Source organism: Amblyomma maculatum, chromosome 1 (genome assembly GCF_055883805.1).
Source record: "Amblyomma maculatum isolate TAMU_Amacu chromosome 1, ASM5588380v1, whole genome shotgun sequence".
Lineage (NCBI taxonomy): Eukaryota > Metazoa > Arthropoda > Arachnida > Ixodida > Ixodidae > Amblyomma > Amblyomma maculatum.
In genome coordinates this window covers 156355604-156374849 of record NC_139344.1, presented here as the reverse complement: position 1 = coordinate 156374849, position 19246 = coordinate 156355604, and the positions used below count along the sequence as shown (strand labels likewise).

The 19246-nt window shown below is 42.8% G+C and overlaps 1 protein-coding gene across 8 annotated transcripts in view; it reads left to right on the top strand.

Annotated features, from left to right (window-relative positions):
• The first annotated feature begins 2036 nt into the window (after nucleotides 1-2036).
• LOC146204707 (uncharacterized) overlaps nucleotides 2037-19246 on the top strand; it is a 97728-nt gene continuing 80518 nt past the window's right edge. For 2 of the 8 annotated variants that reach the window (XM_084589430.1, XM_084589423.1), the window contains exons 1-7: nucleotides 2038-2258; nucleotides 8373-8416; nucleotides 10191-10240; nucleotides 12699-12791; nucleotides 15454-15530; nucleotides 17996-18083; nucleotides 18999-19043. In XM_084589430.1, coding sequence (XP_084445556.1) covers nucleotides 2209-2258; nucleotides 8373-8416; nucleotides 10191-10240; nucleotides 12699-12791; nucleotides 15454-15530; nucleotides 17996-18083; nucleotides 18999-19043 — 447 coding nt within the window. In that variant the 5' untranslated portion in view covers nucleotides 2038-2208. Of the gene's footprint in view, nucleotides 2277-3028; nucleotides 3238-8372; nucleotides 8417-10190; nucleotides 10241-12698; nucleotides 12792-15453; nucleotides 15531-17995; nucleotides 18084-18998; nucleotides 19044-19246 lie in introns of those variants that run through there. The other 6 variants (XM_084589429.1, XM_084589424.1, XM_084589428.1 and 3 more) reach the window with 6 other exon arrangements.

The window sequence follows — 19246 nt, the reverse complement described above, 5'->3', positions numbered from 1 at the left end:
GCGCTCACTCCCTCGAGACCAGCCGCGCACGAACCTGTCAATCGGCCCCTGCTCTTATTGGTCGACAGGTCGGCCAATAAAAATCGACCAATAGGAGCGACCAAGACTAGCCAATCGGCTTGTGACAGATTTGTGACCATGCTCCCTTGAGATGGACGCGTACGAGTCTGTGAATTCCAGCCCCCGCTTTTATTGGTCGACAGGTCCGCCGGCAAGAATCGACCAATAGGAGCGATATCGATGCTAGCCAATAGGTTTGTGACACATCTGTGGCCGTTTTGTGATGTGATCGGCTCAGAATTCTAGTTCAGAATCCGAGGTGCTGCGTCCGGGTCCAGGAAATCTAGGCTCCACTGCTTCGGGATCCGAGGTTCTGCGTCCGGGCCCAGGATTCTAGGCAAGGCTTGGTTCAGGATCCGAGATGCTGCGCCTCTTGCGTTTCTCGCCGCTGCTTTAAGAGCACCTTTGGATGCACTAAGGTAGGTGCATCGGAATTTTTTAGCTTGTTACCCTTTGATTAGCTTTTTATTTAGGTAACCAGAAAAGGCTTAATGGCGTTCTACATTCTGGGCGGCTAACTGTAGACTAGTTGCATCCACGCACCAGCTGGCGGACTCTCCAGCGACGTCGGCAGCGCGTAATCATTCCGTTAAACTGAACTGGTTAACAGCTGGGCGGGCGGCGCGTACGTGTTATGGCCGCGTAGGTCCAACCAGTTCTTGCCGGTGGAAGCAGTTTTGTCCCAATTCTGCCATGGCCGGCCTCGAGCGACGGCGAGCGCGTGCCGCCGCCGCTTGAGTCCGGCCATGTATGCTGCTAGCCTACGCGTGGTAGCGGTTCCATATGTAACGGAACAATTAACCCTCGTGTCGCATGCTGGTAGCTCGATCCCGGAAGAACATGCCGCGCGATACGTTTTTATTCCTTTATTCAATATTGGCGGCCAAGTAAGAGAACGGAACTGATTTAAGAGGCTGTTTTAATGATTTCCTAACTGCGCTCTAGCTGCATGTCCTGTCGAGAGAAAACTGTCAGTGATTTAGAATTGTCTTGGGGTGCACTCAGCTCCCCAGCTGGTAGCCGGCGGCTTAAGTCCGTCAGCTACCTCTTGCGCTTTTGCCGAGACCCAGGACTGGACGTCCGGCTGGCGAGAACCGCTTCCCATTGTTCCAGCGAGGGAGATAGATCTGCCGTAGGCGGATTCTTCTTCTACCATGGATTCTCCGCGCAGTCCCAGATTATATGGTCTAAGCTAGTGGCAGACTCGCCGCACAGTTGGCAGTATGTACTATGTCGGGAAAAATTTTGGCCCGAAAAAAATCGTTTAATCACGGCTGCAATTAACAGCGACCGTTTTTTTTTTTTTTTCTCCTTTTTTCACCGACACCCGCGTGAGCAGCGCTATTGCGTGCGATGTCACTGCACGAAGAACTCCGGTGGTAGGGCGTCCCTAACAGCCCACGTGTGGCTTCCAGATGTTGAACCCACATTTACTAAAAAAAAAAAAAAAAAAGCACGGGGGCAAGCAAAAACAACTGTGCTCGATGGACCCTTGGATTAATCTACAAGTACGGTGGCCATAGTACAGCGTACAACTAGTCGTAAACAAGCCTTTGGAACCTTTCCATAGTTGTCCACTGGAATCACGAACAGGACCAAGCAGCAGCAGTTCTAATGGTTCTAATGTCAGAAACAAACCACCAGATAATAAAAAGCATTTGATATGTAACTGAACCTTTATTCGGAGTCACATCTGTAGGCTGTACCATCTTGAAAGATTCGCGCTCGCGCGTAAATGTTTTTCATTGCCTCTTTTTTTAAAAGCAGTCGCCAAGAAAAGGCGGGTGGTTAACAACTGGAAAAGGCCAACCATAAAGAGACTGCCTTAACAATACTGCTTGTATGTCAGCTGTTATATTATTGTAACAATATTTTTCAATTTTATTGACAGCTGTTACTGCAACAGTATGCCCTTTCTCTCCTTTTTTTTTTTTTTTTTTCTAACAGCACATGACCGTTAATGCTGTTTCGCGAGTTCCTAGGTGCGGTGCTGTCGCCGTTGTGGGGTTGTTACTATTCGGGCGGACATTTGAATGCTAGAATGTCACCAGCAGTGCTGGCTATGACTGTTAGTTACAACTTAACGCCTGTTTAAAAAGCTTCGAGATATTTCTATACTAGAAGCTTACTGACATCTGTGTTTTAAAAATGGACACTATTTCCCCGAATGAGAGCGCCACAGCTGAATCAAGAAGCGAGTAAGTACTACGCCGTTGGTACGTTAATCACCGGTTTAACTTCTTGCCTGTTTCAAACTACCGATAATTTTCTCCTCAACCTTACAACGCTCTACTGCTGGGGTGAGGGCAGCTTCGGGTGCTGTGCTTCTGTAACCTGGATCTTTATTTATTTTTTTGTTGTTGTAAACTTGTCATTTGAAAATCAGACCTCCGGCTTTATTTAATAATAATAATAAAGCATAAAACTGCACGAGCAGGTTCACTTTCACCGAGCATGTCAGCAGCCTATGAGGTGGCTTTTCGTTTTTTTTTAACCAAGCATTGCATCGCCCGTCTGATCCCGCATCGTCAAGCCTTGATTTCAGTAAACGTTTCCCACGCCCACGCTAGTCTTATTTCGTACAGGCTGCTCATTTTAATCAATAAAATACTCTTGCCAGTATAGATTGTGATAGTCAGCCTTGTGATTTATCCTCGAGTCTTCCGATGCTGTCTGCGCGACTCGTACCTTAATTAGCAAAACAACGCGGATCTTGACGTGATGTGGAGATTCCCCTCCTAAGCGATTTAATCTATACTTATCTATCCCGTTCTTCAATAAAAGTATGCGTATGATAGGCGGAGCCAACGGAACCAACTCGGCTGGACACTGCAGGGAGAGTAAAAGTGCGCGAAGGATAGATGGAACAGAACTAATGCTTGCCGCTCTTGTCACGGTAGGGAGTCAAATGCGCAAGCGCAGAAGAGGACCGGAAGTGTTTCTGCAGATATTTTTTTTCTACTCCGCATCTCGTCTGCGTCATACACCGGTCAGTCGTCGCAGGTTGCCGTGGGAAGATTTATCTCGACGTTCGCTGCGCCTTTCAGTCAAAGTTCATGTTAGGCGATGTGTTCTCCTGGCTTAGGGAAGAGGACTGAATGCTTTTAGCCTTGGATCGGCGTTTTCCGCGTTCAGCAGCGCAGTGATCGCTTCGTCGCGATGCTCTCCCAGGTATTGGTAAGCGTACAAGCATAGATTTAGCCTCGGTGTCACTTCGGTTTTAGTTGTAAAGCGTCTGTCTCTTTAGAGACTGCGTGTGAGCGTCTACTTGTGGCTTGCACGTCTTCCCGAGTGAAAATGAGGTGGTTATATGTGCTAGCTGTAGTGACTTGATTTAGGTCAAATATGTTTTCATTCAGTAAATTGTCTTGTGTACAGGTTGTTAGGACGTACATCATGAGCTAGCATTCGTTTTAGGTTCGGAGCTAGATATCACATGCATTATTGAAAGGAAAATATTGAAAGTAGTGCCTGGCTTGTAAAATGGACAGGTAGTACACGCTTTTTATGAGCGTGCAGTCATGTTTTCATCCCAGGCGAAAATCGTAACTGGTCTAAATGGTTTAAGGAACAATTTCCCAGTTGATACCAGTTAGATCCCAGTTGGATACAACTGAAATTCAACTGGGATCTAACTGATATCAACTGGGAATTGTTCCTTAAACCATTTAGACCAGTTAAGATTTTCGCTTGGGAACTCTGCTTATGCAATATATGGAAATGTGCAGTTTTCTGTAAATTGCACGAAAGATGCCCTTTGTTGCACTGCTTATATAATGTGCCTTACTTAGCATGTGTTTTTATATACTGAACGCTACATTGTTCAGAAGTAAGGCTGTTGCTGTTTTCAGCCATACCGCGAGTTCATACAGCATCAAATTTTATTTAGAAGTGTCATTTAGTTGTGGTTTTGTTCACCAATTTGCCTCCTTGCTATTAAATAATTGTAAGCAGAGCACTGTCTGTGGCTATGATGAATTGAAACAGTAGCATATTTCAATGGAATGTTATGCCATTTGCGGCTAGAACAGCCAAACTGATGGTGCAAAGGTGTTGGTGGTCTATTCTTGCAATCTGTGCTTTGTGTCTTGTGCTGTGAATTTCTGCTTATTTGGTTTAGAATCACTGTATATAGGGCCACACTTGTTTTACTTACTTGCTGTTATAACCTAGTGCTGTAGTGACATTAGTAGAGGGAGTACAGTCTTAAAAGTACTGCATGAAGGGATCTAGGTGCGCAGATGTAATTAAGTATGCTCTTAACAAAACTTCTCTGCACTACAGCATCCGCCATAGCCTGAGTTGTTTTTGGATGTTGAACCTGATAAACCAAGCCTATAACCATTGCTTAAAAAGGGTCATTCATTCATTCATTACTTAAATTTGCAATAGCAGCAGGCAGGTGGTCATCAGCTGGACAATACCCACTGCAGGGCGAAGGCCTCTCCCATACTCCTCCACCTAACCCGGTTCCATGTCAGAGCAGGTGGTACCATCCAGAAAGTTTCACTTGCCAAAAAAATTATTTAAAGTCTTGCTCAGTATTATTAATGCTCTAACCTTATGCACATGGCCTGCTCACTTTGGATATGTAATTTGACCTAAACGATATACTTCAATCTATGCTATGTGAAATATGTCTGGGATTAACTATAAGTTTTGTCTTCTGTTCTGAAAAAGCTCCCATCCCAATGCTTGTTTTGCAGTGGTTATGCTCATCATCAGCAAGATTACGTCATCTGCAGGACAAATCCTATGATCTACAGTTAACCCTTTTCTGCAGTAGCTGCAGGCACCATGTTTTGGGTGCCTTACCTGGATATCTTACCTAGAGAGGCTAATATTCATACTATAATTATCTGTGATATAATGTACCACGAGAATTTAAGCCTTTTTAAGTCACTGCATTGGGTGCACATGGTTACACCTAATATGCCTTTTATACAGTGGTTAACTATGATGTTGCAAGAATTGTTACAATTTAACATATGACATGCCTTCACTCTGCAAACGAAATCAGTGTGCCAGTGCCAGCATATAGATGTGAGAGGGTAAGGGTGCCCGGATATTTGCATTTTACAACAGCGTTTTTCTGGTGAATTGTTTAGTTCATAAATATTGCATATATTTGATTCATGAAGTTAATTGAAATTTCTCTTTGGGGGAAACGATAAAAGGCAAGGCTTTTGTAGATAAATGGCATGTGCTGTTTTCAAACATTGTGAAACAAAACCCACAGTCAAATGCCACCTTTGTATACTTAAAAAATAAGCCTAAGGTTAAGCATAGCAATGCTCTTTTGCCTGTTTTCATTACACCATTTCAAAGAAGTGAGAAAGGTGTCTGAATTATCTGGGCTGCGTAAAATCATTACATCACTAAACGGTCTGGTACAGCTCTAGATGCGTAGGCATTTAGTTTTTTCTGAAAGGTTTTCTTCTGTGATTGCTATTTTTTCTGCATACCTGTAAATGGTTTCATGGCAGTAAATAATAGGGTCAGTACTCATTTCATCATTATTGGTGAAAAAAGTGAGCTGCTGTAGAATAACTACTCCAAAAAAAAGTCACTAGCCTAGTAAAGGTCATTACATGAAAAGAAGTATTGAAAATTCCTGCAGCGTGCACAAAGTGATAAATGTCACTGGAAGGAACAGAAATATTAAGAACATAGATTAAAAGCTAAGGTACACATGTTTAATCACCTGCCATCAAGTTAGTGGCGCTGATTAGTACTGTCTGTTGGTACTTGAAAAAAAATTTTTTTTGGCAAAATGCGTTTTTGGGGGCCATTTTTGCAGCGGTCATGGGGCTTGTGTAGTCTACTGAGATTGGCAGAGTGTATAGTTCGCCTCATGGCATCAGTTTAAATGTAAAGTTACAGTTATTACAGGTTATTGACATAGAGTCACCCGTGAAACCTGAAAGCCAGTGATTTCTCTATGCATACCTCAAAGGGTTGCGCCACACCCTTGTTTTTCTGGTGGCACCTCCTTAAATTAAACTTTTTTCTTTTACACTGGTGACTACCAAAAATGACTCCTTTTCTCCTCATCCCTCCCGCACCCTCCCAATAAATTTAGATACCCTCATAATTTCAATTTCCAGAGACGACCCTGCCAAAACCTAAACTACTTTTGCCTTATACAGCTGCTGTTATGGCAAAGCTGATAGATGTGTGAGTTATGTGGATGAAAAATGTGCTTGAATGCCATAAATTGGGGCTTTTTGTATAAGTCAAGTTGGTTTTCCCACAATTTACTTTGCCCAACGCATGGTAGAACTGAAAGTTTTCAAAGCAGAAAATTCAAGTGCAGTTTTCGACATAGCAGATGTCATTGTGGCCTTGCTGATTTGCCTCTATCACAGACGCTGCCGCAGCTGGGATAGAACTCGCATCCTAGGGATCAGGAGCGTGAGTGCCGTAACCACTAAGCCACTGCAGCATGTCCTTTTCAAAGTAGATCAATTCAAACTTTGAACAGTGTATCTGTGTTTTATTAATTTGAGAGGTTTCACGCTGGCAGGTGTTACAGATGTGCAATGTGTATGCCTATACATACATTTGAACGTGGGCTAATAAGGGGGTGAAAGTAGTTTTATAGTGAAAAGCTCTTATAGTTGTATAGTAGCGGTGCATACATATAGCTTTGCATTCTACCCAGGAATCTACAGTCCACATTAAGGCCTTAATTATAAGATAATTAATTGTAATCATTTGACTTAATTGAAGTAGCAATTGAATTAAACCATCTGCCACATTTGGCAAGTGACAGTGGAGTCCGGGCAATCCTTTTCATCACTTGCTTGGGGGGAGGTCAAGTAGTTGGCTGCCATGGGAAGAACCTGGAAGGTGGCTACTATGGATGTAGAAGGTTCTGGTGCAGGTGGAGGAATGTGCAATCTGAAGGTGGTGGCACATGATGGCTGGCTGATGTGAAAGATTGGCATACCTTTAGATGACGGGGAAGTAGGATAGCACCAAGTGAAGAACTGTTCAGTGCAATTTTGACTCCCTTTTGCAATTAAAAAGCTCTCGTCTTTCATTGCATGAAGAAATTGTTTGTGAGAAATGTGTGCAGCTAATTTTTTGGCTAAGCCAAAGCTACAATAGCTTTCGCTGACTGATACTTTAGGCCAACCACTTTAGCCTGATAATTTCTTACAGTAGCTTTGCTCTGGTCAGTGCACATTATCTTGCGTTTGCTTTGCAGAGGCGGGAGCACTATTGTATTGGAAGCATGCTGATTTGTTTACACAAGTTTTAGGACAGGAATGAGCCAAAAGTATTAAAAATGGGAACCCTGAAAGTAATATTGTGTCATGGTGTGGGAGCTACACAGTTAAGCAGCTGGGAGGATATGTGTGCAGGCATGTGCGTGCATGCATTCAGTGTTATATTGGCATTTTCCTTAATTGTATCTGAAATGTTAACCATGCTTTTTTTGGATAAAAATTTGTGCTTGATGGGGACGTGAACTTGGCACAAATTTTCAAAAGTTGTATTTTTTTGAGCACGTCATGAAACAAGTCTAGCTGCGCTGAAAGGTCTTGCTCCAGAAGTGAACCCCCCTAGCAACAGAGTAGACTGAAACTTCTATGTGCATACTGCTGCGTCAGTACTTGTTGTATTTTTTTGAGCACGTCATGAAACAAGTCTAGCTGCGCTGAAAGGTCTTTTGCTCCAGAAGTGAACCCCCCTAGCAACAGAGTAGACTGAAACTTCTATGTGCATACTGCTGCGTCAGTACTTATTGGAGCAACTTTGTTATGCATTGTATATGTTTGATGCTATCAGTCTCATGTGCTCAGGAATTACTATAATTGGCTTTCAGTATCACAGTAATCATCAGTGCCTAACAGATATTGTGAAGGCACTCAACCCTGCAATGCCTCAGCAATAAAAATGTAGCAGGAAAGTGGCAAATTCCCACTCTTCTTTTCTATACGTTTCTATATTGGCAAAATGTAAAAGCTGACATATTTATAATTGGCTTTCAGTATCACAGTAATCATCCGTGCCTAACAGATATTATGAAGGCACTCAACCCTGCAATGCCTCAGCAATAAAAATGTAACAGGAAAGTGGCAAATTCCCACTCTTCTTTTCTATAGGTTTCTATATTGGCAAAATGTAAAAGCTGACATAATAAATATGTGCCTTCATAATATGTTAGGCACTGGTGAGGGTGAAAGTACCAGAAAATAAATGGTCCTTGATCATAGCAGTCAATTGCATAATGAGATTATTAAATGTTCCTCTGTCTAGGAGTGTTTTACTTGTAAAGCCTGTAAACAAATTCTTTTTTCCAGGCATAATCGAAGCCTACCAGTAAGTGGGATGGAGAAGCCATCAAGTAAGCCTCATTTTTAATGCTTTTTTTTTAGTAAGCTGTTAAATTGTTTAGATTTTTGGTTAATATATTGTTCAAAAACACAGTGGTGTCACCAGGGTCAGCGTGGCGTGGTGCCCCCCCTCCCCGCATTTTAAGCACCGAATCGCAACATAATTCAGCAGAACATCAAATCAAAAGCACTTACGACAGGCAGCCTGCCCAGTATGAGACCATAGGAACAATGGCGCCTCATGAACTACGCAATGTGCAAACATTAAGCGTGTGCAATCACTGTAGCCGTATGAGCACAAATATAACAAGGGCGTGAAGTGCTACAATGTTACAATAACTGTAACTGAGTAGCAAGACTATCAAAAAGGACCAGCAAAGAAAATGCGAGAACCGGTATAGAAGTCTTTCTGTGTCCTCCTTGGGTTAGTGCATCTTTCGCTGGTTACATGAATTATTGAATATTCAACGCGAAATGGCCTTTTGTAGCTGGAAGATGGTGGGAGTCTCCATGCTCTATTTTTTTTTTTTTTTAATGCTTTCAATGGCATTTCTCATTTTAACTGACTTTCTTTTTCAGGGCAAAAAGGTAAGAACCGCTTATTGGCTATGAGCACAATAGGGTACATTCACTCTCAGTTCCACTTTTAAAGCACCTGTCCTTGCTAAAGGTGCCCTCCTTATGCCAGCCAGAGGACTGCCAGCGGTCCTCGCTTGGGAAACGAGATGGGGCGGTGCGGTCACCCACGTGCGTCGACTAACATGCTGCTGCGCAGGGGTTTCCGATGGGTATCAGGTTAATGTTGGTGTTTCAGGGTACATGCATGTACACAGACCCGGTCCAGCTTTAAAATGGCGTGGTGTCTCTTGCGTAAACTAAGGCATGCGTCACGCTTTTGCGGCGGCTCTGATACTTAAAAAATAAATTAATAAACCTAGTCTCCCTCCGGATAATCGAACCTCCATCCCTTGGATCCCCAGCCCAGCGCTTTACCACTGCGCAATGGCCAGGATCGTGAAACACTCTTCATAATTGCCCTTGTCTACAGTGAGAATGATAGCGAAATTCCGCGAGGGACAGATACTGGGCCTTTCTTTTCCTGTAGACAAATTATAGAACGCTAGTAAACTTTAATGCGTTGAATGAAATGCTGGTCGGGTTCGACAAGGGGCGCGATGTACAGTCACGACAGGTCATGATGTCACAAGGCGATTAATGCATATACGAAGCTGACCCCACCGGGTGTCCGATCCAGGTGTCCATGCGCCCTTTCATTTGTCGCTTCTTCGAACGCGGCTCCACACAGCAAACAGAAGCAGACCCAGATGTCTAGGAGGCGTTAGTACAGCAGGAATCAGCGGTATTTGAAATGATTTACAGGATAGAAAAGCCGCAGTATCTGTCACAATTCTCTGCATACACATGTAAAGGAAAAGAGGAATGTAAAACAGTAGTCACCTTCTTTACTCGAAGCATCATTCACCGCCACATTTGTAAAAATGCATAGCAGAATACCGCACTCAGGCTTTCGCCTTTCACCACTTTAGTTGCCAAAGTGTCTCGTAATTTTTCAAGCACTCCTCACAACAGGGTAAATCATTCTACGAGATCACACCTGTCAGTGTCTCAGTAGCACCAATGTGCGCCCTTTTGCGTCTTTACACAATAATTCATCCCCTCTCCTCTCACTGCCCGGCTGCACCCTCTTGAGCGCTGCACCCCGCACCCCCCCTGCAGGTCTTGACCAGGGGTTGACTCTCATTGCCTTTTTTATTTTTGTTTTAGTTGACCAGCCAAGTTCCAGCCAAGGAAATACCTTACGGACATATGAAACGGTCAGTGCATTTGTTGGTTTTGTTTGACATTTTATTTAGCTGTTTCTAGTAATCTGTTGGGCACTGTAAAGTTTTATGACCATATAATGTACCCACAACTGCAACAGATGTATTTTTAGCCCATGATTTTGGGAGTTATTTCTCCGTACAATATTGTATTGTCTTGCATTGGAATTCAGCCTTTACAAAATTCTGCATGTAAACCTGTGCTGCATATCATAGGTGAAGGGTAATTGATGTAGACTGCTGAGCTGCAGGGTATCATCGTGCTCTTGTTGCACAGGCTGGTGAAATGGTGTTTCAAAAGGTGCATCCTTTATGTGGAGCATAGAAGGGAGACCCATTTTGTTAGCATGCATGCATTGTTGCATGGCATTTAAGTGGCGGCCAAGCAATATGAAGATTTTTTTCCTGCCCTGGGCAAGCTCAATAGGCTTTAGAGATCTGTTAGATTAAAATTAGAATCAAGAGGAAAAAAATTAAATTTGCAGTGTATTTGTGCCTAGTGAAAAGGAAGTTGTGTGCATGATCCTTGTTATAACCATGAAGTTACTCAGAAGACTTTAGAATGAGGTGTTCTTTGAACAAGCGAAAGGGGAGTGGGGCATGCGTGCATGCACTGATCGAAAAATTCTTGGTAAATATTTTCTACAGCATTTCTACCAAAACTGCTATGGAATCTAACATTTTAGACAATCTTTTCATTGCGCCAAAAAAAATGAGACCCAAATTCCAGTGTTCTGCCTCTTTAACTGAGGTTTATGTGGGTGATAAAGTTGCTTGGCTGCTGTTCTGCTTTTGAAGCTTTGTCAGACCATTTCTAGACTGTTTCGGTGCGATTTTAAATGTCTTACACTTGTGAACATGTGCAACACTGCTACTTAGCTGGGCACTAAGCAATGTTTTAGTGAGCCAGTGAAAGGGGACTAGTCCCTGTGGATTAGTGGTTACCCACTGCAGTGAGTGCATGCTTTTTTTTTTTCCACTTCCAAATGCAAAGATGACAAGCAGTGCCTTGCAACTTGTTCTGGATCTTACTGCTATGCAGTCTTTTGTTTCGTTTTTCCAATGCTGAAAAATGTTTTCCCCCTTCCCTCGCTTCCTTTGCCATTCCATCTTATGGCTCCTTCCTTGACCACTGCAAAGGACTGCAGCTCAGCTGCATAGAGTATTTTTTTATGTTTTGATATACAGACTTCGCATCACTGGGATAGGCCAATTGCCAGTGCAGTTGTCGGTGGGCATTGATGTCTACAAGCATCCATCTTGCATGCAATGGAGGTTTGCCTTCCTTTGGTACTCCTGTTCTCCCAGCTGTAAAGGTTCACTGCACTCTACTGCTCACCATGAGGGGACAGGTAGTGCTAGCTGGTTATTTTTAGACTAGTAAAAGTACATTTAAATACTGCTTAGCAGTCTCTAGGAGAACAACAGCAAAAAGATTCTTTTCCTGTATATGTCAACGTTCATCCTGCAGCAGGAATGCAATTAAAAGTACATTTGATTAGTGCTTGGCAGTCGCTGGTAGTACTACAGTTTATGGCAATACTTTTTCTTTCTGTAAATGTCAACGTTCATCAAGCAGCAAGAATGCAATTGCCACAAAGAAATTTGAATTCTAAAATTTTCCTGCCAGCTAACACACGTCCTTACAGAAGAGCCTAAGTTGCCACTGTTCTGTAGGGGTGTAGGTAAAAATGTCTTCGGAAGATAAGGTCCCTGAAAAAGTCCCCTGAGAAAGCGGCCCCTAGGCAGAAATGTCCTCAAGCCAAAAATTTGCTTGTATTTTGCGACTCACTTCGCAAAAAAAACAAAAAAACTGTCTGGTCCTGTTTTCCAGCTCTTTATGCACTCAGCTGGGTCATCATCATCAGCTGGACCATACCCACTGCAGAGCGAAGGCCTCTCCCATATTCCTCCAATTAATCTGGTCCTGTGCTAGCTGCACCCACTTGACCCCTGCAAACTTCTTAACCTCGACCACCCACCAAACTTTCTACCGCCCCCTGCTACGCTTTCCTTCCCTTGGAATCCAGTTTGTTACCTTAAATGACCATCAGTTATCGTCTATTCGCACTACATATCCTGCTCATGCCCATTTCTTCTTGATTTCCCCAGTCCTGTAATACTCATGCTCTGAAGTGAATATTTTAAAGAATTAATTTTAGTTAGATGTCAATTAGTTGCATTGTGTCACATTTTTTTTTTATTGCCCCCTTTAATTCCCCTTTAATTTTAACCATCACCGATCACACCAATGTATCTTTCACGGCTTTTAAATATCTTTATAGAGTACAAATAATGACCCACATGTGTGTGTTCATACATGCATGCTCCATTCGTGTGGTGCTCCAGAATGCTGGCCATTCCAGAAGGTGCTGTGATGACTTGGGCAAAATAATACCACTGTTATTGTAATGACATGTTAAGATTATTATTTCTGGATTATTAATTTCAGGAATTGAAAACTTTGCAACAAGAGAACTTCCGGCTAAGGCTACGCTTATTTTATATACAGGAACACAAATCATCAGGAAATGAAGAGGAGTTTGTAAGTATGCCTGTGTGTTTGCTGAAAAACGCTTTGTAATCTTAGAGTAGGTTGGACACTTGGAGTACTTGGTTTCTATTAGGGCATAATATAGTGTGGTCTGCGTGTGTTTAGTTTAGCAACAACTAACTGCGTTCTGTCGTTCTACAACTTTTGTGATCTCTGAGGGTTTGGTGAAGGAGTGTCAAAAAATGATACTAGGAATGTGGAAAACCTCCAGTGCCTGCAGGGTCCATCTTCTGAGCTACAAACTCCTTACACCTGCTTGATTAGGGTATCCATGACAAGCTTTGTAGGAAGAAGTGTGGATGGGCCTTTGTAAATGGGTGTATTCTTCACTATAAAAGTAACCCACTCGACCGTCCTGCTGTTAATAGTACCTTGGAATTGAGAATGGAAGTGTCGGACAATGCTAAAATGTTGGCCATTCTGCTGAAATGTGGAAAAATATGAGGTGAGAAGGGGGGGGGGGGGGGGGGGTTGAGTGGTGTACAGATTTTCAGCACGGTTTCAGGCCTGGATTTTCCACAAGTACACAGAGACTGTGCATGACCTAACTCAGTTGATTAATCAGGGAAAGCAAACAGATGCCATATTTATGGACTTTCGCAAAGCATTTGACAATGTATCATATAACAAACTAAGCATAAACTATGCTATTTAAAAAACGACCAGGTACTTGCATGGATAAGGGCATGCCTCTCGAAAAGGTGTCAATTTGTCACTGTTAACACTTCATCTAACAGTACAGAGGTTGTCTGGCGTCCCCCAGGGATCTGTATTGGGTCTACTTTTATTTATATTATTTATTAATGACATTGTTACAGGTCTTTCAGTCAGTGCGAAGCTGTACGCGGATGATTGTATTTTGTACAAAGAGGTGTCTTCAGTTGATGACCAAGTGTGTCTAAATAATGATTTCGCAAAAGTGATTGCGTGGTGTAATGAATGGCAGAAGTGTGTTAATTTTTTGTTTTTATGATGCACATAAGAAATGGCCTCTTCACTTTGTGTACGGTGCTAGCAACATGTCATTAATGGAGGTAATAGAGTATAAATATTTGGGCCTACGGATTACTAACAACCTTTCCTGGACAAAACACATAGATACTGTTGTAGCAAATTCAATGCGCAAACTCTTTTTTGAGGCATTCACTGAAGTCTGCCCCCTCCAGTGTTTGTCTATTAGCATACAATTCCCTCATCCGGGCCGCTCTTAGAATATGCCGTAATTATCTGGCAATTATTTGGGACCCTTTCACTTAACTCATACGGCCGTGCATCTGTAAGTGAGCTCATGAAACGCAGTGGATTACCCCCTGTAGGTAAGTACAATTGGGTCTACTTTTATTTTTATTTCAGCTCATAAAAGGTTACTATAATATTAATACTTCTAATTACTTTGTTTACTCAGGTTATAACACGAGACAAAGGCACAATCTGACAATAACTCCCTTGAATGCGCAAAATAACTGCTTCAAATATTTTTTTCCTAGGATAATTACTTAACAGCGAAACTGTTACTCAGAGTAGTGTAAGGATATTTGGAAAGTACCTGCAAATGTTAAGAATTTTATGAATTTGAGTTGTTTATATGCTTGTTAAGAAATGTTAATAAGCACACATTTATTTTTTCCGATAGCAATGATTATTTTTTCTAATTGTCATTAAAATGTAATTTTAGAAAATATGTTTGCATTGTTATACAGGTGTACTCTGCGCTCAGGAGAGTCCTGGTTTTAGGTTCTGCAATTGCAATTTCGGTGTGCATTAATTCTCATTGGCATTGGCGAAACATGTAGTAAATGGATTCAGATATTCATTCATGGTGCTTTCTTTTACAGCACTGAGAATTAGTTGTGTAACGTGAAATCGGATAAGTATGCATAGCTGGTAACTAGGTATGTGTGGTTTAATGCTCTATGGCTGCACATGGACTTTGCTTCAGTGCATTGACTCAGTGGTTAGGGCACTCCTGAACCAAGGACACAGGGTCGAATCTTAACCGTGATGGCTGCTTTTCAAGGAAGGAACAAAGCAAGGCATCTGTGTAGTGTGCGGTGGCTGAGAATGCCATGGGCACTGGCAGAATTTTGTCTTCAGGGGGTGGGTGGTTACCCCCCCCCTTGATTTTTTTTTTTTTGCCATTAGGGTTGGAATAAACATTCCAGAAAATTTGTTGTCATTAATGTCAGCAGGAAAACTGAGTACTAGTAGAGGAGGCTGCTTGGAAGGGGGGGGGGGGGCTACTTTTGCACCCCTGCCGACGCCCATGGAGCATGTTGGGACTCCAGATGATGGAAATTTCTGGAGCCCTCCACTATGGCGTTCTTTATGGCCAGAGTCACGGGATGTTAAGCCCTATTTAAACCAAATCAAACCTGTACATTGGCATTGAGAGAGGCTTTCGGAAGGCTCAGGGTTAATTTAGACCTTAATGTGCACTGGTGTTGTGCAGCACTGGGGGGTTTCCATTTTGTCTGTGTTGAAATGTGGTTGTCATGATTGTGATTCAGTCCCACTTTCTTGGTCTCAGTAGCTGATAAATAACTGCATATAAATCTTGATCACATTATCATGGCAGTGGTGTGCAGATAAAATGTTTGTGCATATAGTATTTGTTGCTGCTCTTCTTGTCATCTTGCTCTTAATGTTGTTTCAGCAACGAAATGTGGATGAAAATGTTCATGTGTTCACAGCAGAGCTGGAACAGCGGGATAGGATGCTTGAAGAGGGTCGGTAAGTTGATAGTGTTTTAGGCTCTTAGGTTTGTCTTTTGTTTTAGCTTTAGATTACCTGAAGTCCAAATGGTTGCGCACGTCTTAACTGCCATAGCTGCATCAACAAGGTGGCAGTTGCTTTCATCTTTATCCTCTTCTTGCTTTATGCTGTAAGGACTATAGCACTCTAATGACGTGCTTATTCCTATTGCAGTAGCTACCTTCCACTGTGGACATGAACTGCCACTGTGTCCCAAAGCCATGGTGGAGACAAACTAGTAGTTCTCTACCATTAGCTGTGGCTGCATGTTTTGTTTAGTATTGATGCTGTGGCCCATTGTTATTATGATCACCATTTGACACTGTTCTACAAGCAAATGCATGCTTGTAAACTGCAGCCAGCTACCTTAAAATATTGGCCTAAGTGGGCTGTTCATTTTTCATCGGGAACAATTTCTAACTAGTCGGTGCACCTGTAATGTAGCTTATGGCCTTTTAGAACACATTAGTGCTGCTGTAAAGACATTTGTCACAGACCTTAACTGAGCTAGCAGTTGACCAGCTGAATGGTCATCTCGGCAAATGAATCCTGTGCTGCTCTTGTAGTTTTTTCTTTTTATCAAGCATTCTGGACAAAGTGTTATAAATATTGTCACGTGGTGGTAACCAGGGTCGATGACACAAATGAAGACACAGGCTTGATGGTACGGAAATTAACTCTTTATTGGGCTGACTTGCGCTCGCAAAAGAACTAAGCAACTCGGCGGCGGTGATAGCAGCAAACGTGTTGGTCGATCGTCGAACAAAGAATGCCCATCACACTCGTCAACACTCAGTTTAAAGGCTGCACAGAACAATCTAGATAACGTCGCAAACAGCTACCAGCACGGGCTGGAACATTGTGGAAAGACACCCGAGTGGCCGGAACCTTCGAGACAGATCTCAGTGCATCTTGCGTTACAACGAAACTGATAAAGGTGTGACTCGCGACATCGAGCATTAACAAAGATTACGGAACTGATACGCGGTCCAGAACCAGAGTGATAAGCCTGTATGCCGGCGGCTGCTTAGTATATTTTTGTTTTTGAAATTTTGAAATCTAGAGGGATCAAGGTTGGAATACTTTGATAGTAATATAGTTGGTCTAGAAAATTGTCACGTGTGACTTGCCAGATTCTCTTAATTCTTTTCTCATAGTCTGTTCAGGAATTGGGAAAGGCAACAGGCCTGAAATTACTATGAAAACCCACATATATTACGAGGTATTTTTTTCCTGGTTTTATCATGTCAGACTTTCACCTCATATGAAAAATTAGCAGTTCAGGCCTTGTTATTAATCAGCGCTATCAGCATCAAGATTCCAGCGAGAGGAGGCGCTGTCTAGTGATGGCTGTCGGCTGGCCGTTTTGATGGTTTCGGTTTCACCACGCTGACCCTGCAATCTTTGTGACCACGCTGCCCGTGACACGCACACAGCCAGAAGCATTTCAAGCACACCTCGCACGATCCCTCACATCTCGCACGGGTCTCCCTACGGGCCCTCGGACGCTTGACCAGCATTCCCAAGGAGCGCCTCAGCTGCGCTTTTGAGAAGTGCAGGATACCAAACTTGTTTGATTTCATACAAAAATCATACAATACACATACTAGATGATGACGATCGCAAAAACTGAATAAGAAAAATCTTCCAGGGTGCCAGACGCAAACAGATGCGAGTGTAGTGCATGATGGCCAGCAGCTCGTGCGCTGCTGTGCCGCATCTGAGCTGGATGTGATCTACTGGTTTTAGAACAGCCAGAGGACCTATTAACGGGGTGAGCGTGAGGTGCTTCTTATCACGGCATGTGAAATTCTCCGATCACGCGTGTCTGCACGAGAAGGGGAGTGATACAGTAGCACATGAAGGTTCGTTGCACTATTGACACCTGCTGTGGGATTGCGTTGGACGCAGAAGCGTGCAGCGAGTACGATTCGTGGGGCAGCCACGAAATGTAGTGCAAAGAAATACTTCTGCTGATCTTTCCTCGCTCGCATTATATGCGGGTCCATATTATACGCAGGTTTTTATGATATGAGTGACAATAGCTTTTCCTGGTATGCGCAGTTTTTATGTCTGAGTGGTTGAAAATTGTAACATCGAAACACCAGTATTTTTTCAGGTAACTATTTGAGGAATTGGGATTGCATTTTTTTCTTCTATCTTCACGAGAATGTGGGAAAGACATGCTACCAAGCTTATTGCACTGGTCTGAGAAATATCATTTACTGCGTTCGTTAACAAACATAAAAAGGCACAAAAGTTGTTACGTGAAGAGTGCTAATTTCGCCTGGAACAAAGAAACTTCTGTCTGTAGTAGTTATTGAACAAGCAGAATTAGGGTTTCCACAATTGTGCGTATAGTGACTGAAAAGGTTACATTTATTGTGGCTCCCTTCATAAAGAGTTTGAAGCAATGTGTTTAGCAATAACTAATTTTTCTGTAGGAAAAAAATGGAGGAACTGGAGAAACATATAACTAAGTTGACTCGTGAGAAGTGTGCAGTGGACAATGAGCTGCGCAAGTGGAAGGGGGTGAGTAACCGTATGCATTTTTGACGCTTATAATCTTGCACTTTGATTGCAGCCTGAAGGGTCACTGAGCCTAGCATCCGTTGAGTGCAGATATATGCATGCATCAGGGCCAAATGCAGATGCAGGCACGCAGGTCTCACCAGTGCCATGGCTGCTACTAATTTATAACGAAAGCCCTTTTCAAAAGTTACTGTGACTTTTCTTGGCATTTCGCTGTTTAGTATACAGGACACATAGCTTGGCAGGGTAGGAGCCCAAAACATCTTGCAGCAGAGCGGCAGCTCATTTTCAATCTGTCTGCAAGACAAGGTTGTTTGGTGTGACCTAAAGAGAGTGCAGGGGCAATTTTGCAGCATCAGTGCAGGCAACGTGTACTAATGTTTGGCTGCCCTGCTACCCCAAGCAGGTGGAATTAGCAGTGGCTTAAACAATTTGAAGGGTGTTGACGGGTGGCATGCTGTTTCTACTGTTTATAAGTGCCAAGCTACACTTCGTTATGTCAGTCTGTTCATGAAATGGGCATAATTTTGTCAGCCTGCTATACTTGGAGCCAACCTTTTTTTTAATAATTTTAATAATTGCATGTGCCCATTACTGCAGTGATTAATGCAGGTGAATGTGTGGGCTGACTGGTGACCTCAAAACAAGCCACTACTGTAAGCAGGGATGCTGCTTCATGCTGAATGCTGATATGAAGGCCATTTATTGGTGAAAGGGAATGTGTTAAATGCAAGTTCTTGTGATTGCATTGTAGGTTTAATTTCTTAGAAATTTTGTTGGATTATAGATGTTTGCATTGATCCGTGTTTCGTTTTTAGTTGTGTTTGACGTGTAACACCATATAAATTGAACTGTTGTTTTGTCCTTTTAATGTAGCTTTGTTTATTGGTCTTACAAATATTACATGATTTTCAGAGGACAACGCTCTCCGACTCTGTCCATGATGAGGATTCAAAGATCGTAAGCACAACGCCTGTTCTTGCCAGTTTCAGCGGAAAAGAGTTGCCCTAACTTTGGGCTTTGACTGAACTCACTGTTGGCAGGGGGTCACCGTGGAGTAATTGAGACTGAGGCATGGGTAGACTAATAGGTGATTGCGTGGGCTGACTGGTGACCTCAAAACCAGCCACTACTGCAAGCAGGGATGCTGCCTCATGCTGAAT